We start from the raw sequence: 23,226 nt of genomic DNA, 5'->3' as shown, positions 1-23,226 counted from the left end.
TGTTCCGAATGACATTATCATTACAATACATTGCCTTAAATATAATCGTTGCAGCTGTTCAATAATATAAAATATCTTTTTTCTTCAATTATTACAGAGATGCCTTAAACAATGCCATTGGTCTTTCTGTAACTCAAACATGCATTTTTATCGATTTAAATGCAATCCCTCGAATCAAATAGTAATTTAAGTTTTCTTCAGCAAGATTGTATCGTTACAAGTCCTCTTTTCCGAAGGTAGTTTTTTGGTAGCCATCTGCTATAGGATTTTTCAGACACTCGACCAGCTATTCGACAAAACAATCACGAGTAAACTTTGAAGATGTCCTCTTGTACAGCGGTTCATTTGGCTTCTATGGATGCTTTCTTTCCGCCTTTATATCGCAAAGGGAGCTTGAAGGTCAAGGATTTTCTCGTTTGTGGGTGATAAGAACGCCGAATAAAATCGTCCCATTCTTTATGTTCGACGTGTGTGGGAAATTCTAGACAAATCTGTGAATAGGGGAGAAGTCCCATTGTTGTTATAGCAGCTTTGTGGCTTTGTTTCGGTGGGATAAAGCACGCGCCTGTGAGCTCTTCTCTGCAGGAAACGGATTCAACCATGTATAGTGCCAATGAAAAGTGGGCATTGTGTTCTCCTTATAAATGGGAAATATATGCAAAAGTTGGAGGGGGAAGTTAACTACCTATGTTGATCATGATTCCAAGATGAAGTTGCATTTTGTTGCATCTGTTGTCACTATCCGTTATACCAATCTTCCAATCAACATGTATGTTGTAAACTGTCTAATTTGAATAAAAGACTGAAAATGTATAGTCTTTGGTTCCGTCTATGCTAACAGTTTGGGAAGACTGAATTATATATGATTCATTTGCGTTATTATTATCGCATTTGGTCTGATTTTACCTTGGGGCATTAAACCTTTATTCGCCTTTTTTGTCGAAGCCAAACAAATTTGGTTGCTCGTACTTCCGAAGTTGCTGAGTGTCAATATTGACTGGATGATAGAGAATTAGACGTCTTTCGAAGGCATTTTTCATATGACCCCGCATATAGCGCCTTACCAAGCAATTTCTACAAAGAGATTGCCTAAGGAAGCTCTTAGACAAACCGAAAGGTTAAACCAGAGAGCAGAAATAAAAAGTCTTACTTTCAGGCAGCCACTGGTCTTTGTGGAGAAAAAATAATGTTGAGAAGACCTTGTGACATTTGCTTCTCTAAGGTGACGTGCCAGATCTGGATAAGCACGATTCCAGCGTCTCCTGTCAGGAGTAAAAAAAACTGTCTAACTCTTTATGACGCCCATTTCGCCCAAATTTTATTTTGAAGTGAGTGTTTATAAAAGTCAGTAAAACGATTCCTTCACGGCAATTGCTATCTTTACTATACTAGCATGTATGCGTGTATGTGCCGTAGAATAATATTTCTTTGCCATATGAGATAGATATTTACGAAAATAATCAGTATTTAAACGTAAATTACTCATCCTCTAAAGGACCATATTTACCTAGATGTGACTCATGCACTGGTTGCGAATCAGCTGCCAAAACTATATTTTAACTTTTGTCTAAATTTCAATTATAAGCAGTCCTCGACCTCCGAGAGCCATTCCTCTTGAATTCAACGTATATAAGTGATTACAAGTGCCCCGTATACGCTTACCTTCTAAGTGTGCTCTGAATCGTGTGAACAACTGAAGTTACGAAATTGAATATATGTTGTTTGGTTTGTCAGGATGACATACTACTGGATAGCAAATAAAGTCTAAGTAAAAATAGTAAAACATATTGACTGTTGTTCTTGCATCTTGGTTTAGATCTGATAACAGTGGAGGCTGTGCACACCGGATTAAAATATCTCGGGGGATGACATGGTCAACAGTCGATCAGTTTGTCAACGAGGATTTGATGGAAAGTTTATTTGTGCAAGGTTTTGTCACAGTAGCTACGGTAGACCATTCATAAATATGCAGGTTTGAAATCAGATCTTGCGTGTATTTTGCAAGTCATCCTGGTAATTTATCTTACGCTGCCTTCATTCTGGGCACCCAACGAAACAGCTAAATCTACTCCAAAAAACAATTTGCAACCCCCAGGGAGTAATTGCGTGTTTCGTTCCATGCCCGTGACATTGACAATGGGGTGAAATATTTGACACAGAACTTCCAAAAGTCGCTTGAAGCTTTGGGCCATTTTGACATAAATATTCAAGTTTAGACCGGTCTTATAGGCTATCGACGTGTCCGAGTTTGGCGTTTGGAATGGGAGGAGGGTTGTAGGTAGGACCATCTAGACCATCTTTCTCTTTGCAAAAATCTCGAGATCAGAATTACGCAGGGCGCCACGTTGATGGTTCTGTATTCATGATATTGTGTACTTTAGAACAAAAATATTTATCACGTTACGACACAGACCTCTTCCTGACGTAGTGGTATACACACCAAGGGAAGTAAGGTTCAATAGTCTCGGATCGAAATACCTAAACACACACTGACAATGTTCGGAATCTATTCCGTCTAAGTAGATTATGTCATCCAATCACTGTCAGTGTTCCGTAGAATACGTATATATAGTCAAGTAGCACAATCTGCAATGCAAAATCATTGTTCGAGAGAGTGACTTGTCTATGAAAGCTGACAGAAATATATATATACTGTATATTCGTTATGTTTTAACATATGCGTAGCCTTTGCCTTACATGATTATGATGGTAATAGGCCTATATGGCGTGGTCTTAGGCGTTGGTAGGGAAACAAACGGATTACAAGATACAAGTATTTGGGCACTGTAACCGATACTTAATTCCACACGAAATAATTCTGAATATACATACAATCAAATTACAATTTTGGTGTTTGCCATTCTAACACTACAATATGACAATAAGGATGATTGACTTTGAGGTATGGTCAATGCTGGCAGTGGTTGACAAAATGAATAGCCTGGCATGCCCGCAGACCATGGTGCTGTGATAAGATCGACTGCTATCACTTGAACCATTGTCCAGCGGCTACTGTGACTGTTCTGGTCAGTAGAGGTGTCCTAGATGCACCTTTGTCGTGTTTGGTTCATATTTTGCCGTGCGCGCCACCTGCTCCCCTATGCCGTATCTTACACCCTGGGACTGTATAGAGTAAAAAAAGGTTCAGATATTCTTTGGAGTATCTAGTTGACTGGCATGCGCTCTGTCCGGCCTCCCGTTGTATATATATCTATATCTATATGGCCCCGAAGCAGCATAGTCTAGTCATTCCCTGGGGCATATTCCTGGCATTAAACCTTACAGGTGAGACATGCAGTGGAATTTATCAGTTCTATGGAACGTCTCCAATTTCTCAGTATACAACCACGATCCTATTTTAAACGTCTATGGGCATTTAATGTCCGTGAAATTACAAATACCATCAATGGAAACTTGTTTTTTCTCTTTGAAATTCTATCGGAAGATAATGACAAGAATATAGTGGACACCTGCCATTGACCAGTGCGGCTCTGTATGAGTCCGGATTAGGTTACCCTGGGGAATAAGGGCTTGGTCTAAAAGGATGGACCGCCAACAATACCAAAATGGTTCGGTAAAAGCTTTAACAATTAATGCATTAAGTCGTCAATGCTTAAGGCAGAATTTGTACTTTGTGGCCGTGTATCGACCCTGTAATGACTCCATATCTTAAGCACATTTGACTCATGTAAGTTGCAAATCTGTCTCCTTAATTAAAAACAACGACTTTCTTCAAATTTCACAGTGTAGATGCATCATCCGTCAGCGGGTGCATTGGGCCTTAAGATCATTGATTTATCGCTTGAGGTCATTTCGTTATTTTAGCCACGAGATGACCACATTGTACGCGAAAGCACTGCACGTTTTAAAGGGATTGACCAAAAACATAAAAACCAACGTCCTTCCCGACGACTTGTTAACCCCAGTGCCTAGAGGTATGGAACTCCCTCTCTCAGTCTTCACTAAAAAGAGGACCTCTGTTTATCTTTGATATTACTATGCCGAAACATTAGTTATGGAGTTTTCTGGCGTCCCAGATATTAATAATTTCGCTTCAGGGCGCTTACCTCTGTTGAGGGGTGTATCGTGGTGTTTAGTGCGTGCTACGTTTCTCACATTAATCCTATGGTGGCTGATTAGGTCGGTAATCACCTTGATATTGTTAAGTGGTACCTGTCCAAATATAAACATTGTGCAACATCCGGAAGAAAACAAACTTTGGACAATGAAGTAAAGTACCCCGTATAAGTGTAAGGTGGTTGACAGAACGTGGAGGGTCATTAGCACGTGGGCATGGTAATAATTGCATTAGGATCATGATCCGTCTTGAAAATGAAAGGTATTGAGAAGTCGTGAAAACTGAGCCTTTCAAACCACAACATTTGGATCGGTAATATCAGTTTTATTTGCGTTGGGAATTTCGCCTCGGTTCTGAGCTCAATGGAAAAATCTGACAACCTTTCTTTCTGGAACTTGGGCATGAAGTGGGTCGTAAGCTCATCTGTCTTTGAGTATATAAACAAAACAGACTTGGGTTGAACAGTTACAGGTAAAACAAACAAGGTCGACAGCTCATTTACCCCTATGTTGCCGACAAAAGTTTAAAATATGAAAACATTAATTACCAGATTATGAAAATAATTAATGCTTTTCACGCTGAAAGTAACCTAAACAGCGTGTGGCAGCACTCGTGCTATTAATGTTATGTACCCATACGACCTGAATAAAAGGTGATAATTTAGACCACTACAAACGACTGTTTTTAGCAGTGGAAATTATATACATTGTATCTGGTTCCATTAACCCATTTGTATTTGGCTAAGTAAGCGCGCTGCCCTTGGGGCCAGCCGCACGGGTCAACCGCACCTTTAATGGTGTGTCCCAAAGACCATTTTGAATGTGGTCTGAAGACGTTAACGCAGATATGGGACCAGATATCACCATCCTTATGGCCAGTTTTCCCACCCAGAACATCCTACAACAATGCCGGGCCTATGCTTTGTGGCGTGACAATGTATGTGGCTCTGATTTTTCCATGTCGATCATAAATGGGATTTTGACTATCTTGATGGTGAGCTGTGTTTTTTTTTATACATAGTGTATTTAAGTTGAGATGTTGAGGTCTAATAGCAGTGCATTAGTTTGACCATGGAAATATATGGTACCACACCATTTATTTCCATGGTTTGACAAAGTATTCGTTCTTATGAGTTACTTAACATGCGGAAGTTTATGACAAAATAGATTTTCTTTGTACATCATCAATGCCATAAAGGCCTACCTTAAATGACACTGTTTGAGAAAACTTATGCGACACATTCGTCACCAAAAAGGTCAATTTTGATACCAACCTCTTGGAGGTTTTGCCATTGGTTTTATTAAATTCACTTCATGGTTGTCTTCAATGGAACATTATCAAGCTTCGTCGTAGTCATCGTGCAAACACTCGGATGGGGCGGTAAGGAAACCGTTTATGAAAGTGCACTTGTTGGTGACCAACTACTGATTTCTGTCGACTCTGACACCTGCAAGTTTGCACTTGTTTGCCTCCACTTGACCTGCACGCGTAAAAACTTATTATCGTTAAGAATAAAGATGTCAACTTTAGTCTTGCGATTGCCCTCACCTCTTATTATCACTGCGGGGTGCCGTAACTCTCAGGGCTCTTGTTTTTAAAGAAAAGGGACAAAATGATGGCGCTTGTCATTAAAATAATCATTCAAATTGACAAATGGTACATTTGGTCTTGTTGATACGAGAATAAAGTCACTTTTTTTTTGTAAAATTTATCGGATCCATTATCACCATTACCATCGTCGTGATTATCATTATCGCCACTGCGATCTCGTTTTAACTGTGCAGGCACTTGTTTTGGAGATTAATTTTTTTTACGACCATGATGATTTATGAACAGCATTCACAATCTGCAAGTGTACAATATAACACAGGAAATTGAAATTATATTTTAACGACTTGAATAAATTATATGCAAATGGGATATGTGCACACTAGTAGACCATTGTCTTTAGGCGACTTTACTAGAAAATATATAACATAGCAGAATCGTTCAAGGAAAGTGTATGGCTTTAAACATTGGGGGTATAGTTTTATAAAATAATTGCTTATCACAATAGAATTCTTTTAGAATTATAATTTTCGTTTTTTAACGGAATAGAATTTTCAAAATCAATTTGCTAATTGAAAGTTTTATATTTTTCCTATTTTCAGACACAGAAAAATGAGAGGTACAGATTTTTCGTTATTATCCGGGAACTCACAGGAGACGGGAACGCCCAATATAAGACTTCTCTTCTCGCCTTTATCAATTGTCTTATCATCTCTGCCCAAGATATCAAGGTTAGAGTTCGGATAAGGAACGAATTTATAGGTAAGCCGTCTAAACTTTTCTGTTTACAGGAACTAGAATCATAAAAGAGTTGGTCTTGCACATTTTCGTATATATGAGGCTATAAAACCGAAAATGTGGCGGTAGGTTGTTTTTATTTTCGTGTACATAACACAATAATTAGAAGTAAAAACATTTTGATGCATCTAGAAAGATCTACATAATAGTTGTTAAATAAAGTCCGAGCTTTCGGCCCCTGGGCCTTCTTCGGGGATTATCATAACACAATCAAAAACGAAAAAAAAGAAACACGAATTAAAAGATTAACCGAAGTTATAATAAGGCCAATGTGTCATTTTGTGCAATCACGTAATCACTAGCAGAGAAAACCAGGAAAGGTAAGGAATTAACCTGGTTTTAGACCATGGTTTTCATTGTATCAGATTCCAACCAATGAGTACTGGTATGTAGCTGTCACCTGGGTCTGTACTTAAAAATCCCTGGAATTAGGGGAATTAGTGAGCAGACGCGTATAATCAGTGAATGATTTCGTGGGGGTTTGCCTCCGTGATCTTGCCTTTGCCATGTAAGCCCTTATGATACCTGTTAGTTGATTATCAGTGTAATGGCGTCGTTGCCGATGATTACAGTGTAGTTACGCAATATCATATTATTATATATTGTCCCATTGTAGATTACCTATGACACGGTGTGCTCAATAATGACTTAGGTAGCGAGTGTAACTTAAGTGAAGGTAGTTTTATTGATGGTGTCAGACGCTTTTCTGTGACCTATGAAATCTCACCTAATCCGTGACACTGTACGGGACACTCCATGTAATGGTGAAATAAGCAACCTATTTGCGCATTACGCTAGTTAAGACCAAAGCATTGGCGTGGAGTACTTGTGAATGAAACTGAAACACAAAAGACAAAAGTCTACAACAAGAGCAAGAGTTTGCACCTGCGAAGTGAACTGATGTTTATAGCAAACCAAAGATGTTTTAAAACAAACCATTTCTTATTTATGAACACCATCCGGGTTGCGCAAAATGGGTTCACTTTATGCATAGCATTCAGAAGATAATGGTTTTCTCTATGATATATTATGACAAAGTCCACCTCTTCGCGATAAAAGACGCCTATCCGGGCGAGTCATTAGCATGAGCAGAATGACATATTTAAAGTCTTCTCAAGGCCCTTGTTAAAACAGTGCCGGCCATACAGATACAGTATAATTAAATTAAGGGGGGGGGGGGGGGGGGGGGGGGGCTCTCAACCGTTGGAGAACATTGAGATAGCTTTGCTGTGGATTCGCGGTGGAAGAATGTTGGCAAGACCCTTCGTCAAAAACCAGATATTTTGACTAACTTTATGGTGTGCTATGAATACGTTTTATATGTAGGGCGGGATGTTGACGTTTTAAAGCACTGCATCAGTTTGTCAAAGTATTCGTTTCTAAAAAAGCTCATTTGCATGCGGAAGTTTTTGACAAAAAGTAATCATTTTGTGCCCTCAGTGACGCACGGTTCCAGTAGCCCGGTCACTCTTTCCATCTCTCCCTGCTCTATCTCACCTCCATCGAATCTCCCCTATTATTCGTTTTAAACATGTTGCAAATTACACTTGGGCAAGCAGGGGAATACATCCCGAATTCCGTTGCACGGATACCTTTGCCGCCATGAACACTTTGTAAAAGTCATAATTAAACTGACATTGTTTTGAAAGTATTTGACCTTTTTGGAGCCTTATAGCATGCATGATGACGTCTTATCTCTTTCTATAAAAATAAGATTTACGGTTTAGCGGGATGGATTTCGAAGCGGTCGAAAGAAGAGAGGGACATTTTTGGACATTTTGTACGACAATGTCATTAGATTCATTAGATGGGATATGATACTCCATATTTCCTTTTAGATTACGAGTATATACCTAAAATAGCTACTATTCTAAGTAACATTTTATGCTCAAACTCTTTGTATAACGAACTTGTAGATGAAAATGCACGCAAAACTTGACAAAGATATCATTGTACACAAAATTTTTTTCTGAAGCGAATATCAGAGATTATTTAGACGTTTACACGAAAAGGGTTGCCCAACTTTAACCCACACGCAACTTGTCATAACAAGATAGCATCGAGGCTGCCGTAAGTTAATACAGGATTCAGCATAGAGAAGCAACGCTTCGGGCTCAGATGAATATGACAAGCGATAGGATCTTGTCTTGGGGGCAAACTTCGTCCCATAAAGTCTATAATCTGCAGTGGTAATGACAAAGCCACCAATGAACAGGCATTTATCTTAAGCATGGCATCTCTAACCCTGTCATTTTAACATTAAAATCATTTCACGAAGAGGTGGAGTCCCAAGGAGAGAGATGATAATATACAAAGGAAAATGTCTAATTGATTAGAGGTGTTCAGGATGTATAACAAATTGATGTTTTTTCATCTTAAGTTTTTAAGTTACCCGTCAACCACATTTTGTAAATGTTAGGTGTGTTTAAACCAGTATCGACATTCGTATCTCCTTATATTTAAGCTGTATTTGTCCATTTCAAGTGAGAAAACGCTTCATTCATTCAGGCACACTGGTTTCTATCCTTTTTTCAAATATCTTAGCATGGATGACGGCGTTTCATGGGCTGTGGAAGCGAGAAAATTATTAGTGTAAATATGCCATAAGCATGCGCTCGCACCATCCCTTTTGCGAGGTGAAAAGTGTGCATTTTTTACAAGACAAGCTTCTAAACCACAAGTAAGACGTTGCTTCTACTTTGATAATGAGGAAATGCGTATCAAAATTTACACTGTCATCCAATGTAGTCTCATGTAATTCCGGCGCCAGGGTTTGAACAAAATAAAAATACATTTTGATAATAAAGACAGCATACTCCAGTTGATGGGCAACTTTTAAAACAACAGGCACCAATTTATTGGATGTCAGTTATGATTAAAAATGGGATTTCTCTACGATACAAACAACTGGCGTCGTAGAAATGACATTTTATCGGTGTTAGCCGTTTTATGGATTTCCTCACAAAAATTGAATATTAGGTTGCCAGTGTGTGTGGTGGAATAGTGTGTTTTTCATGCTAATATCGCACTGTGCTTAAACATTCTAAAGTGGAATATCTGTTTGCAGGAATGCAACATGCAACGATCAGAAAAGGACTTTTTAGCTGTACTTTTATCATGATTAAGGATAGGCAATGGCTGAATATAGAAATGTTTGAACATTTTAAACATACGTAACACTCAGGTGCATTTTCAATATACCTGTCACACCCAGGTTTACCCAACCCCACCTCCAATACCTACCGACTTCAGAAAATAGCCAAAGAAAACCGAGACAGTGTTAATATTTCAGATTTCAGAGCCAGCCTCTTCTCTCACTAAGTTGTGTTGACATATTCAGTCCATTTAGATTTTGATAAACTCACTATTCCTCAAATTCACCCTGGTTCGTGATCGGAGACAATGCAGGGCCGAATGTCAACATTTGCCGTACACAAAGTTTCCCTAACTTTAGAGTAACACTATTGTACAAAACTATATGTTTGAGTGTTTGTGTCCTGTTTGATACTTAAATGGCCCTTTACTATTGATGCGTTTTCGAAATGTCCTTGTGGAGTGATTGTTCGAGCTCTTAGAGAAATTTGGTCAATAAGTGCCCGAGGAACAGAGCACTGACTTTTCTCTTGTACACGCACATCAATCCAAACACATTACAACTCCTCATAATATGCCCCCTGACCCTACCAGGGCGATAACGGTTCTTGCATTCAGTATCCCATTATTTGCAACATACCGATAATGCTTTTTGAAGGTGTAGCAACATCACGTAATAATCACTATCGATAACATATTGGTGAACCATTACACAAAGTATAAGTATTAAGAGACGGCACCTTTTTAATGGATGACCAGTCGTGAGCATGGCCATTAAGAAGGGGGGCTGCTCTCGCACGCGAGGGGGGGGGGTAGGGTTAAAGACGGACGGGAGGTGACCAGTCATGGGAAGGCAACGCTAATGAAATCGTTGTCGGGATTGGACAACCCTTCGCACATTGTTAAACATTAATAAAGTGTGTAAGGCAAGTTATCGCGTTCATCTTTTTGACTGGAGACACTTAACGAACAGGAAAAGGCTTGTTGTGCCTCTCACGTTCAGTATAGGGTCCCGTGGCGAACACTGCATGCACCCGTACTGGACTTTGAATGTGAATATATTACTGCAAATATAATGAGGCGCTTATTTATCTGGAAGATGTATGGGGCTTAAGAACACTCACTGAAGTGAGGTCACGAAATTTCACTAACATTTGACTTAATTTAATCAATTTTTGGTCTCCTTTCCTGGTTCTTTAGATAATATGGTATTGTATACGTAAGAAAGCAAATTGGATATGTATGCATGAAGTTTCACGAATTGTTTTGTATCGCTTTTGCAGACGTTGTCATATTAGGTAGGAGGTACATGAAATACGTTACACAAGGTCAAAAGTAAAAAAAAAAAAACATTTTTCCCAAAAATGAAACAGATCTTTCTTAGAAACATATCCTTGTGTCAAACTGTACATCTTTATGAAAATGAAACATGTATGTCTAAACTTCAAATGATAGATGCCCTTCTAGTTAGTGTTTCGTAAAAGAAAGCGAGGCTGAGTAATTCATTTCATTTCGACTAAATTTGGGGATAATTCGGTTCTACCCAATATTTTGACACAAATGCCAATAAAGAAAAGTTTAAATGCTAGGTATGCATTAGTTAAACCTCATTTGGAAGAATTCTGGGCCTACATTTTTGATCCTGTTAAAAGAGGTATTTCCCAGGGATGAGGGCAGGTTCAAAATAAAATTCCGCTACGACGAGAATGGCGTAATATACGCAAGTATATCATTGGATTCTATGCAGGAAGTCGCTCAAAATCAAGGTCCTCTTACCAACTCACACTGTTTGAATGGAAATGACTCACACTGATTTTCAATGATCTTCAAACCCGAACAAAACCCGCATAGTTGGTCGTCACTGAATAATTATTTCCCCTAAAAGGCCTGTTTACCGTTCGACATTACCGATGATCTAAGGAAGATTCCGATCATTCAAACAAAGGATTTTCGTCGTTAAACGTGCCAATACATGGCGGGATCGTATTTAATCATATTGTTTCTTGTTTACGTCGTTGAGTTAAATAGTGCGTGTAGGTAATATGATGAAGTCTGCCATGATACAAGGCTCAGTGTGACAGCAAAAAAAGATGGTAGCGAGTCGGAGTGAAGAAGAGAAAGTATACGCTGCAGATTTTGGTCAAATGCTGTGGAAATGTATATAGATAAGGGACTGAAATGTTAAATTGATGGTTGTTAGATTACTTATGTCGCGTTGTTCCAAGAACAGAAGCGGGGATGAAACGATGAGACCTACCAGTAAGTGCCACACGACGCAGAACGAGTTTGCAAAAAACATCTTCCCCGAGCGTTTTCAAGGTCACAAATGTTTCCTGTCAGATTTCGTACATCGGACAAAATGTGCTTATAGATTTGGGATGGAATGATACTTTAAAAAAAAGTGATGAGAAGAGTTGTTAATAAGGCTCGGTTTCATTGTTTGTTCACAGAAAAAACGATTTTCACCAGGTGAGCGCACTTTGGTAGCATTTGTATTTATTATTGTACAAAAGTATTTAATTTATAACTGAATTTCTCTTCTTTTTCTTTGCAGCGCTGAAGTTGCTAGATGTTCTAAACCAATTGCGGTAAGTTATACAGCTTTTTTAACATAGATACTAAAAAAAAAAAAAGAAAGAAATGCTTAAAATCGCCTCTGTAATTAAACATGACGAAAATGCCATATGCCGGCATGCTCAAATAATGGACTTGGGAGATGTCCGAGACCTATAAATTATCACGTTGCATTGGGTAATTTTAACTTAAGATGTTGCATCGCTAGTGGTACGACGGGGAAGTTATTTAAAGCATTTGCCATATCATGACGACACCGCACCTAAAGTTACCCCATAGGCATATCAACTCATCATGCAAATATTTTTGTATGTGTGTGTGTGTGTGTGCGTGATATATAAAGCCAATCTGTTTCCGCTCTCATACTTTCGTTCCATCTCGCGAGATATGGAAACATCGCGCATTTAGCGGCGATAATTCAAATCTCACGTGGGACGAAGGCAGTTCCAAATGAAGTGTTATCGCGGCCTTCTTGTGACATTTTCGTTTGGAATTGTGTTTAAACAGACAAAGTCTCTAGTAGGTCGGCAATACATACTAGGATGGCCTCTAGTCATAAGCGTGCATAAACCTATCCTGCCAAAGTATAACTATAAATGGTCTGGAGTCCTTCGTTCATAACATCATGCGCGATGATTTCACCCTTCCTTGCTTGACTTTAAAGATGTCAAAACAAAGTTAGTCAGTGTTGTGTCAAATTCGTTGGCCATGTTTGGTTTTGTTTGCTTCATATGTGCCGTGGTCTGTTAAAAAAAATACTTAAACAACCAACCCTATATGGTGCTTCGCATACAGTGCTATAAAGTCAGTCTGTTTAATTTATCACACTAGTATTCATTGCTAGAGGAACTTGTCAAAAGTTACAATCAAAACGGGTATATTTATAGCTGTAAGGACGCTAATATTCCTGTATACGTCAACCTCACTAATTAATGTCGTCTTAAACAGATAAGCCGTCTTATATTTGACTAGGTTCACTGGAAATAGTAGTCCCAAGGCAGAACGCATGCGCAGTCGTGTTCACCTGTTGACGCTGCGGCTCTGATATAAAATGATTTGATGGCAACACGTTGATGTCTTTTCCTAGTAAATGATGGTTATCAAGTATTTCTTTTTCAATATTTTTTTCGAAAAATGTCTTTCCACTCAAAAATAAAACTTTTTTTCGTATCTGTTTTAAAGAGGCGGTGATCCATTACTGTGCAAATTTGACATGCATCTGTTTGTCTACGTGAGATAGGTGAGAGTTAGGTAAACGCTTTTAAGTCACCACCGCACCTGTTTCATTTTAAACATGGACACTTAATTGTGAAAGTCCTCGACCGAATTGTATAAAAGTAAAACAGTGCCTTAAGAAGTGCTCCGAAGCGAGAAACTCTGACAACATGGCGTACAAAAAGAAGTGCGGATGTGTGCGGGAAGTGCTTTTCTGAATGAACGCTGCTTGTGCATGGTCATATTTTCACAACGTGTGGTCAGATGGCGGAAAATCGTGTTATATCCATGCGTGGATTTCCATAGCTGCGGTTGCTTTTTGGTTCACCTTTTCCCACAAGTAGGAATACTTTAACCATAGCATTTAGGAGTTCTGGGTTCAGCAGTCTTCTTCAATGAATCTTGCCATTGTTGAGGCAAAGAAAGTAGAACGTGGTTGAAGGGCTGAAAATTATAATAGGAGCACCATTTAATAGGGTTGCTTTACTGATTTTCAATTCCGTTAAATCATACCAATTAGCCTTAATTTGATCACAAGGTCATATAAACACTTTGCAGAAATCGTTTCTTTCATTATAGACTATTAGCAGCACTTCAGATTTAAAGATGCGACAAGCCAAAGTAATAACCCCAAAAATGAAAAGTGTAAAAAGGTATAGAAGAGGATGACATGTCATTGTAATGAAGGGCACGGCAACACGTGATATTATTAAAGACTTTATATCTCAAATTGCTCCTTTAACGATAAAAAATTAGCTTGGTTGTCCGGGATGAAATCGGCCGTTGGGCCATGCGCTCCGCGATGTCATGTTCAAACAGAGACATTGGGCACCTACCAAGCATGCGAAATAAGCTTAGCAGTACAAACATCAAAACCGTGACCAGTACTTCTGATTTGTCTCTGGCATTAACAAGGAATAGGGAACACGGTCTGAAGAGTTTTCTTGAACTGCTGACACCACACTTGGCGCTGAAAAGCACAATGACAAGGACGGAAAATAAAACGCAGGTCTATGTAGATTGACTACCACTCAAGGCAGAACTCGCATTGTAGTAAGATTTCACTTTTACAAAATATTGACATTGTTGCTATGTCGTTTGAAATCTTAGCTGTGCGAGTGAAAACACGCCCGAGGAAGAGGATTACGGCAAAATCTGCCTTGTTTGCAATGTTTCATTGGTTTTGTTCACATCAGACGAAATTCGGTTTAGTTGGCTAACAGCAGAACTGAACTTTAAATAGAAGTTAGTTCAGTTGTGAATTGGTCTACAACCGCTGGCGGCGTTCACATCTCGCAGGTCCGGCTGCATCGGTCTTCTTTGTAATTATTTCGATGCATTAAGGGTTGATTGCCAAAATTTTCAAAATTCCTCTTTTACTTATTTTGTGGAAGCATTCTTATATCTAGTATTTTACATTAGCTGTACTATTGTGAGAGAGTTAGGAAAGATCTGTCTGGTTCAGAAGTGAGCAAATACGCCAGTTGTGAATTGGGAGCTAAACCCTTGCCTGCACAGGACCAACGTGAATCTGCGTGAGAAACGACGACTAGCTAACGAGAGACACGCAGAGAATGCATTATTAAGAATGGGTGCTATTACATTTTGAAAACAGTCACCTAGTTCACGTATTTGAGTAAGATGGATGGGCCCTGCGTCGTTGAATTGGAAGCCCGCATATTGAGTCATCGCGACTGTTCCAAATTCTAAAATCTAAAGAGAACATCCTCTCACCTATATTGTATTTTTCGTACATAGTCTGCTTCCACGCCGCTATAACATCAAAACCTCAGTTTCACATAATACTTCCCCCACTGCTTAGAGGTGTTTATTTTTCACCTGAGGCGTTTTATGAAATCAACCATAAGACTTGTACAAACAGTCTTTTGATTTTATAAGACTTTGGAGTGCAATTTGTTTCGGCAGATGTATACCACGTTTGGGCTGAAAATGACCTCTGGCCTGGTCTTTATCCAGCGCAGACGACCGTCTTGTTACCGCCAGCTCGCTTGTAAGAAATTATGGCTATTTGAAGTCCAAACCTGGGTGGGTTTCTTTGCCCTGATCATAGTAATTGCCCTCGATTTTTTTCAACAACTGTAAAAGTCTCTGTTCCCGTGACATGTCACTTAAAGATGTGGGCAAGATCTAATACAAATTGGTTTAAAATTTTGAAACATATGGGCCCAGGATATCATATTCTGCAGAGGGTTAAAGTGAACAATCGTATTATAATGGAACAATGTATCATGATACAAAACGCTCAGGTTCTTCGCGGTCTGTTTTCACTATTTGTCATACCGCAAGATGCTACCTGCCATTCAAAAAATTTTAAGAAAATTAATAAAAAAAATAACCGCGGTTTTTCAGTCACATTTGAAATATATCAGATATTAGATATAAATGTCGTTACCGCTCATCTTTCCATCAATGCTCATGTTTGTGTGACAATGTTCAAATAACATGATGAATGTTGACGTTGGGATCGGCATCAAATGTCTATCTCTCGTGTGCTCAGTAATAAATTCACCCCGTTTGGGAATTAATTGGACAGGGCTTATATGACGATTTTATTAAAACATAGGAAACAACCGAGGTGGGCCGTACTATATTTTTCATTAAAGTCTACTGGCTCCGGCCTTTTGCACGGTGTCTCCTTCGTGACTTGAATAGCAATAGTCACCACATCCACAGAGGCGTCCAAGCGCCACCAGTTAGGTTTGTGTTTGGATGAACTAACAACCCCATCCTTTAACCGCATATTGCAGCGAAAACAGGCTGGAATTTGTGAACGGAGCTCCAAAGTATATTTATGAATGAATCTCGATCAGGCCTGAGTAGCAAATGAGTGGTCCGTATAGTAAAATGAAGTTTGGTGACAATACGTGTTTTGTAACTAGAATGGGTGACATCCTCCACTAGTGTACAGGGCGCCATTTTGCATATAGAGTGCTTTTCAGATAAGGGTGCTCTGCTAGAGACATAATAAGTCCTTATACTTCAGTGGGCGACAGAGCGTGCCGATTGCCACGTATAGGTTATGTATGTATGACACAGTGTGAAGCAGTTAACACGCGGAAATATCAGTTTAAGATTACAAAAACATGTACAGCAGCGTTTAGATTTACCCATTCAAACTTTAAAAGTCATGACGAATTAGGGTTCAAAGTTACCAAGAGACAAACTGAGTTGTGCCAAACACGTACGCGAGAAAGCACACGGCTCGTGATTAGATCAATAGTTTTTCGTACAAAGAATTGATATTACCCTCCACCCCCCCCCCAACCCCCCCCCCCCCCCCCACACACACACACACACGTACACATACACATTGGTTTGCTGCTGTATGGCTTTTAAATTTTGACCAAAAGAAGAGACGCTGGCGCCCTTTCTCAAGGTTATACAAATTAGCCATCTCAAGTACGCTTTACCCCCAAAGCAGTCCCCCATTCATGTTTCGGTCAACATTTCCAATAAGATGCACGAATGCCAACGTAAAAGAATATTACCAATAATTATGACACAATTTACACTGTATCAAGCGTCACATTCTTTTTCGCACAGTCCCACGGTGAGTCGTCGCTGTGCTTCTGTTGTTCTAGTTACGCGGAAGCAAACTAACATGTCGCCGTTGTTTGCGATCCCTCCGTAGCGGTTTACTTTTCGCGTATCACATTTCCGTCGTAAAATTTACAATACGGACGAAAGTGTGTGACAGCATTTGTGATCACGAGTTTAGTTAGCATGGAAGAGGCAAGGTGTTAAGTTAATGAAGTTTTTTGAAGAATAATGGGCCCAAACTCTTGCTTCGTTATGTCCATATTTTCTCTCCAAATGCACGCCTCAAAAACTCGTTTTACGCGTTGAGCAGAAACAATTCAACTAGAAATGAAAATCGAAATTTTATTGTTGGTCCGCTTGTTAAATAGATTGGCCTCATTAAGAGTAACTTTTCAACTTTATTAGTTACTTTTCAACTCTGTTAGTCTTTCGTGTCCAAAATAATTGTTTGGAATCTTGTAACTAACGTGTAAGTTATACAATACAAAGATCGGACAAACAGTCTCAAGCCCATACACATTTCACATCCCTGCGGCGCCGTAGGACTACAATGACAAGATCGTTGCTACAACTCTTGTTGTGTCTTTTCAATCTGACAATGAGCTTTTAAACTTTTCCTTCAAGTGACCAACTTAAGGTTACTTGATCTTTTACCTTTTGACTTAGAAGTGACCACAAAGGGTGAAACAATGTTATACAAGTAAGCGGTTTATTAAGGGCCCCCCTCTAAAGAAATCACTGGACTTAGGAGTGGGCGCAGTTCACCCAAGAGAGTTTACCCGAGATAGAGTCAGTGGCTGTGGAAAATTCGGCTATCAACAAACACCTAACAGATATTATTTCATATTATTTTCAAACCTATAAAGGAAACAATACAAAATATGCCGGGTTGATGTGTATATAATACCATGACGGTTTAGAGTTACTTTACACCATCGCCCTTTCACCCTCCCATTTTTCTCGCCTGAAAAGCCCTGTTTTGGGACCTAATGGAATGAAAAGCCATATTTGATACAGAATCATAACGCACTGCTTTTACTTCGACCCGCTGACACTGCTGTGCAGAAACCTTAAGTAAACACATAAAAGAGAAAAAATGAATTTTCGTGCAACTTTGGCTAAATTAGTGATTAATCCAGGGGTGTCTTGTTGGGGGTCCTGGAATAAATTAATGCCACACGCAACGGAATGTAATTCAGATTATAATATAATATCAGAAGAATTTTAATTTAAGCTCGGTCATTGGGATCTGGGCTCATGCATCCTGCTAACAATGTTATGCGCTTTATTGACCAAAAGCAACAACTGTCAAGGGATTTGAACATTGTATATTGAAAAACTCCACACTTGATAATTTTTTAAATTCCAAATGAATAATGATGTTGCAATAAGAGTCGAGGGAATCTTCAAAAAGAAGCAAAATTTTATATTTAGTATCAGGGACGTTATACCCTTCACTCTACTAGGCACAGTCCAGTACAAAGAAGCGATATTGAAAACCGACACCGTGCACAAACAACGAACGAGTCTGCACGTTTGCTCCAGTTTTCGGCATTGTCGTACTTGATGGGCCCAGCAGACGATTGAGTAGTTTTTTATGAACAGCCGATGACCCCCTGCGAACCCACTAGAAACTACATAAAAAGCTTTTAATTTGTGACTCATCCATCTCTATGTCTTCAAGAAGTAATGGATAGAAGCCGTCAGACTGTACAAGTCGAACACTTCCCCTTTCGGTAAAATGTGTACAACGGTTTCCTCCAAGATCAGAATCCTGTTATAATAAACTCAAAATACGCCCTCAGTCAATAAACAAAACATGAAACTTAAGTCTGCATATGGAATTGTTACAAGAAACGAATTGGCTCACGGGGACTCATTAAATAGGAAAAATAAGCAAGCTTGATCATATAACAGGTAATATGTCGAACAAGAAAGAGAATACGACATTTGAATTATGAGCCTGTCATTAGACTTCTGGCGAACATCATATCCCATAAACAAGCAGTGATATATCTATTTCAAACACGTCACGCCAAAAGCTACTAGCGCCATTTTGTTCTGTCTGGATCAGCACGGCAGCCCGAGTCCATGTTTGAACATGTATTGTTAACACTGGAAAAACAATGAAATTCGATACGTGAATCACAAGGTATGTTCAAGTGGGGAAAAAAGAATCGAGTGACAGAGGCAGCAGCGTTTTAATCCCAAACTGAGAGAGTTTAGGGCGCAAGGCATTTGGTCTCCAAGTCTGTGGAATTCACTGACCGAAGCGTCTTAGGTTCCTTTATGTTTCTTCATCACGGTGGATTAAGTAAAAGCTTTATATTTTTTACTTTACCATAAAAGTGACCCTTTGGTCATGCACAAGGACATCCTTTTCCCCTTCAATGCATAGCAACAAAGCGAAAACGACCTTGTTTAACTTTTTATTCATTCTTCCAACCAATCGCCCAACCGAAAATAAAAGACAACTCTTCCGACATTTGTGCTGTCAGTGAGGCTGGGCAAAACGGTTCCCCTTCCTCGTCAATTTATATAAGTTGTATCATTAATAAGTCACCACCCCAACAACCACCCCTTTAAAAAACACCAGGTGTGTTAATGAGACGCCACAAAAAATGTTACTCCTTTAAATATTTCTCGGCGTTTTGCATCATGGGTGCAGCGACAAATTTGTGTGCTGTTTCTAATTTAGATACATCCTCTAGGTCTTTTTTAGGTAGGCCGGTGTGTAATACAGTAAATTGTTTTATCTCTGTGAAACTTATTCGTATGCCTTGAGGGCAGTGCCTTATTTAATATAGATATAGCCTGTGCGATGTGACATACGTGAACAATTTTACGACATCTTTTACGACATCCGCTTGACATTTAAAACAAGGCTGAGGTGAAGAGATTGTCTTGATAAAGAATCTAAAAAAACTTTCGTTGCCTTAAATCACTATTACCCCTACAGAATTGATTCTTGTTACACAATAAGATAAGATTATGGTACAAGTGTAATTGGTTTCCTACTCTCGATATTTCAACTGTTTTATTTAATGAACAGCCTTATTTAAAAAATATACATTTTTAGCATCGTTCCTTTTTCTTCTCATTTCAGAAAAGAACAAGACCAAGATCCCGATCTGACAGTTCAGTTAGACGTTTTTGACGAAGAAAGGGCGAATGACGATGAACAGTTACAGCAGCAGTACCCAGAAGGGGTCGATCTGGGCAACCACCTGGACGTGTTCTACGCAATATTTAACCAGGTAAAGCGTAATTAGACGTATATCTGTGCGTGCGTATATCTGTACGCACATGCGTACAATTTTCCGCATAACCCTATGTAATCCTTCATACAAAAAGATTGGTTCATAGGCATCTCTATTGCCCCGGTAGTTTACTCGACTTAAAACCCAGTGACAAATCCTTCTACTGTTATTCGATTGTCATGACCAGGGTCATTTGTGTCTTGACCACCCAAAACCTGTGCATTTTGATCTGAAGAGGTAAGTTTATCCACCAAACATAATACAAAGATGACAAGTTATGAAATTTGGAGGCTTAAATTACGTGTCCAACAAATGACAAAGCCTCGGAAGAATAAATTAAGCATGTCCGCAAACTTTAAAGCCAGGATTATTTGCTGTTGTGCTTAATTTACTGGGCCTAAAACGTCCGGGTGATGGACAGAAAAGGACATGAATGAAATAGGTGTAAACTTAAGCACAGTTGCAATAGTCCCCCGTAAAGATATTTGGAAATGAACTTAATGGAGTGCACTCGATTTCCGGTGAAACTCAGTAGTTTGTCAACAGATAGGATAAAAACGACCGAAAGAAATTTTGTTTGTCTTCTGGAAAATTGATATGAGAGTTAAGTCCCGTTTTTTCTTGTACTTTTCCTGACACCCAAATCCAAAATAGTGTTAATGGGATCTGTGTTGACATTTTGACCAAGGGACAATGTGCACCCTTTTCTTTCCTTTCCTTTATTGTGGTGGTGGCAGTTTGTTGCTAAATAAGCTGTCGTCTTGTAGAAATCGGTGCAGTTCCCTCCAAATATGTTACAACAAAATTTCTTAGTAATAAGTAATATTTACGCTAAATGGGAAAGGACAGACAAGTGATTTTGCCTCATCACCAGACAGTTCACGTGTGTGCTTTTATCTGGTGTGTGTGTTTGAGAGAGAGAGAGAGAGAGAGAGAGAAGGGCGGTTGGGGGGGATACACTTGGGTGTAAGAAGTCAGGGACTAGTTTATCTTGCCATCATCACAAAGCGCAACGTATATCTAATCGAGACACTTCACTTTAAATGCAGGTGCATGCAAATTCAACTATTTGGGGAGTAATACACCATGCCAACGCTGTAATAAATTGGTATTTAGAAAATGTGGACAGTTTTCAAGACGAGAAAAACAGAGGGTTTTGGTGAGTTGGGGTGGGGGATAAAGGGGGGAAGCAAGATGGGCGTGTAGAAATTAAATATGTGCGTGATACGTTCGTGTCATCTACACAAAGAGCAATGTATATATCTAATCTTTGTGCATCGTTTTAATTGCATTTCCATGCAAATCCAACTGCTCGGGGGAGTCTAATACCAAAAGAGCTCTGTGATAAGATGACTTCAAAGAAAATCTAGGCGCTCATTTCAACGAATGTAAAACACTAATATATAGATAGACAAGTTTACTTACTGACCCCTTTCATTCATCACACGGTCTGTAAGCTGTCACGTATACCAAATCCACAGAACACCAGAATTTTCTCTCATTTTCAATGTAATGGACAATGTTTCTTTTTTTTTCTATCCAAGCACATCGGGACACATCCGTTCAAAAACCGCGCGAACAATACACGTGATAATTAACCCCCATCACAAACAAAAGAGAAACGTCTGCTTGGTCACTGTGGTCGATTAAGTGGTCAGTGTCTGTCGGTGTGACCAGGTCAGAAAAATGTCCCAAGCGTCCAGTCCAGTGCAGAATTGCCACCTAGTTCACCTGACCCGTCAGTGTAAAGTTTTCATTGCTTAGGCTATTACCCTATGTAAGGAGGTCTCGCGCATATATATCAAATGGTAATTTACAGTCGGTGCCACGGTGCGGTGTTACACCCATTTTTTTTTTTGTTGACCACTGTCTATTTGCAGACGTGTGACCAGTGTTAGATGAGGTGCACTTACTTAGTTGCCTACTTACCACTGTTTTGTTTCTTTTGAGTTAACAGCTTTTTAAAAACTAAATAAACATATCTAATCGACAGAATTATGAGAGCAGGATCGTTTGACGCACTTCAAATTATAAACACGCAGAGTGACGCGTTTCAAATTTAGATGATTGTGAATGAAGGTAAATCACGAATCCCTCTTGTTAGTCTGTTTTAGATCAGTCATATAAAAATTAAAGTGCATTTTAAGATAAAGAGCTCTCCTGTTTATTTAGCACTCCTGTCACTTTGGAAAAGTTTGAGCAACTTAGGTATCACGAAAAAAAGAGAACGTGATGTTCGTATATTTAATGTAGTCTCTGGTTATACTGCGTTCCGGTCCATCTTTAGAGAAAAGATTCGCAGCTCCTCTCATCTTTTCACTTTCCTATATATTAAATATAAAGACAGTGCCCAAGAATAACGAACGGATACAATGCCTCTTTTTTTGCTCCTGGTTTCATGCTTACACTAATCTATTATGATGTCAGGTGCTAATTTACATCGCTGCCCACAAAAGACCTTATTAACATCCCTGGACACTCTTCTCTTGACTTCCGATTTTGACTTGTTCTCCCACCCATTTTGCCCATTTCCATATCTGCTAAGTATGGTCTGAAATCGCGAACAGGAAGATTTCTTCGTAAGAGATACGGGTAGCTTTGCGTTTGACAATGTGGTTGTAGAACTCGAAACATATTTTTACTTGTTTTTGTTTAACAGCAGGTTGACGGATCGCGGATATGTTATCAGTAACCAATGTATGGGGTTTGAAAAGTTGCATACATAGTTTATACACGTATGGGGAGAGAGAGAGAGAGAGAGAGAGAGAGAGATAGAGAGGGGGGGGCGTGCAAATTCGAAATAAACATTATAAATAAATATTCCGAACTCCGACATAGACTTAAGTATCAAATACGCAAAATTGTTTTTTGTTTTGTTTTTCATTCTGATGATACTGTGTTTAGACCTTTTATTTTCCTTTTTTTTCAAAGTGTTCATGTTCGGATATTTTTTGGAAGTGCACACATGTAAATTGATGTCTAGTAGCTGTTTTCTAAATGTCAGGTTGCTCAAGGTTAATAATGCGACCAGTTTAGTTAAATGTCAGCTGGATCAAACTCACAGCGGCGTCCCTGTAATTACTTCCATTATACACAGGT

The 23,226-nt window shown here is 39.1% G+C and overlaps 1 protein-coding gene across 3 annotated transcripts in view; it reads left to right on the top strand.

The window, feature by feature from the left end:
• LOC106150526 (uncharacterized) overlaps positions 1-23,226 on the top strand; it is a 68,921-nt gene that overhangs the window by 11,595 nt on the left and 34,100 nt on the right. The window contains exons 1-4 of one of the 3 annotated variants that reach the window (XM_087010013.1): positions 4,895-5,071; positions 6,229-6,388; positions 12,072-12,105; positions 19,974-20,124. In XM_087010013.1, the coding sequence (XP_086866139.1) occupies positions 4,898-5,071; positions 6,229-6,388; positions 12,072-12,105; positions 19,974-20,124 (519 nt within the window). In that variant the 5' untranslated portion in view covers positions 4,895-4,897. Of the gene's footprint in view, positions 1-4,894; positions 5,072-6,228; positions 6,389-11,472; positions 11,777-12,071; positions 12,106-19,973; positions 20,125-23,226 lie in introns of those variants that run through there. The other 2 variants (XM_087010012.1, XM_087010014.1) reach the window with 2 other exon arrangements.

This window comes from Lingula anatina, chromosome 3, assembly GCF_051362555.1.
Source record: "Lingula anatina isolate TDL-2025a chromosome 3, LinAna3.0, whole genome shotgun sequence".
Lineage (NCBI taxonomy): Eukaryota > Metazoa > Brachiopoda > Lingulata > Lingulida > Lingulidae > Lingula > Lingula anatina.
Note: the sequence above shows the minus strand (reverse complement) of the source record. Positions and strands in the feature narration are given on the sequence as shown.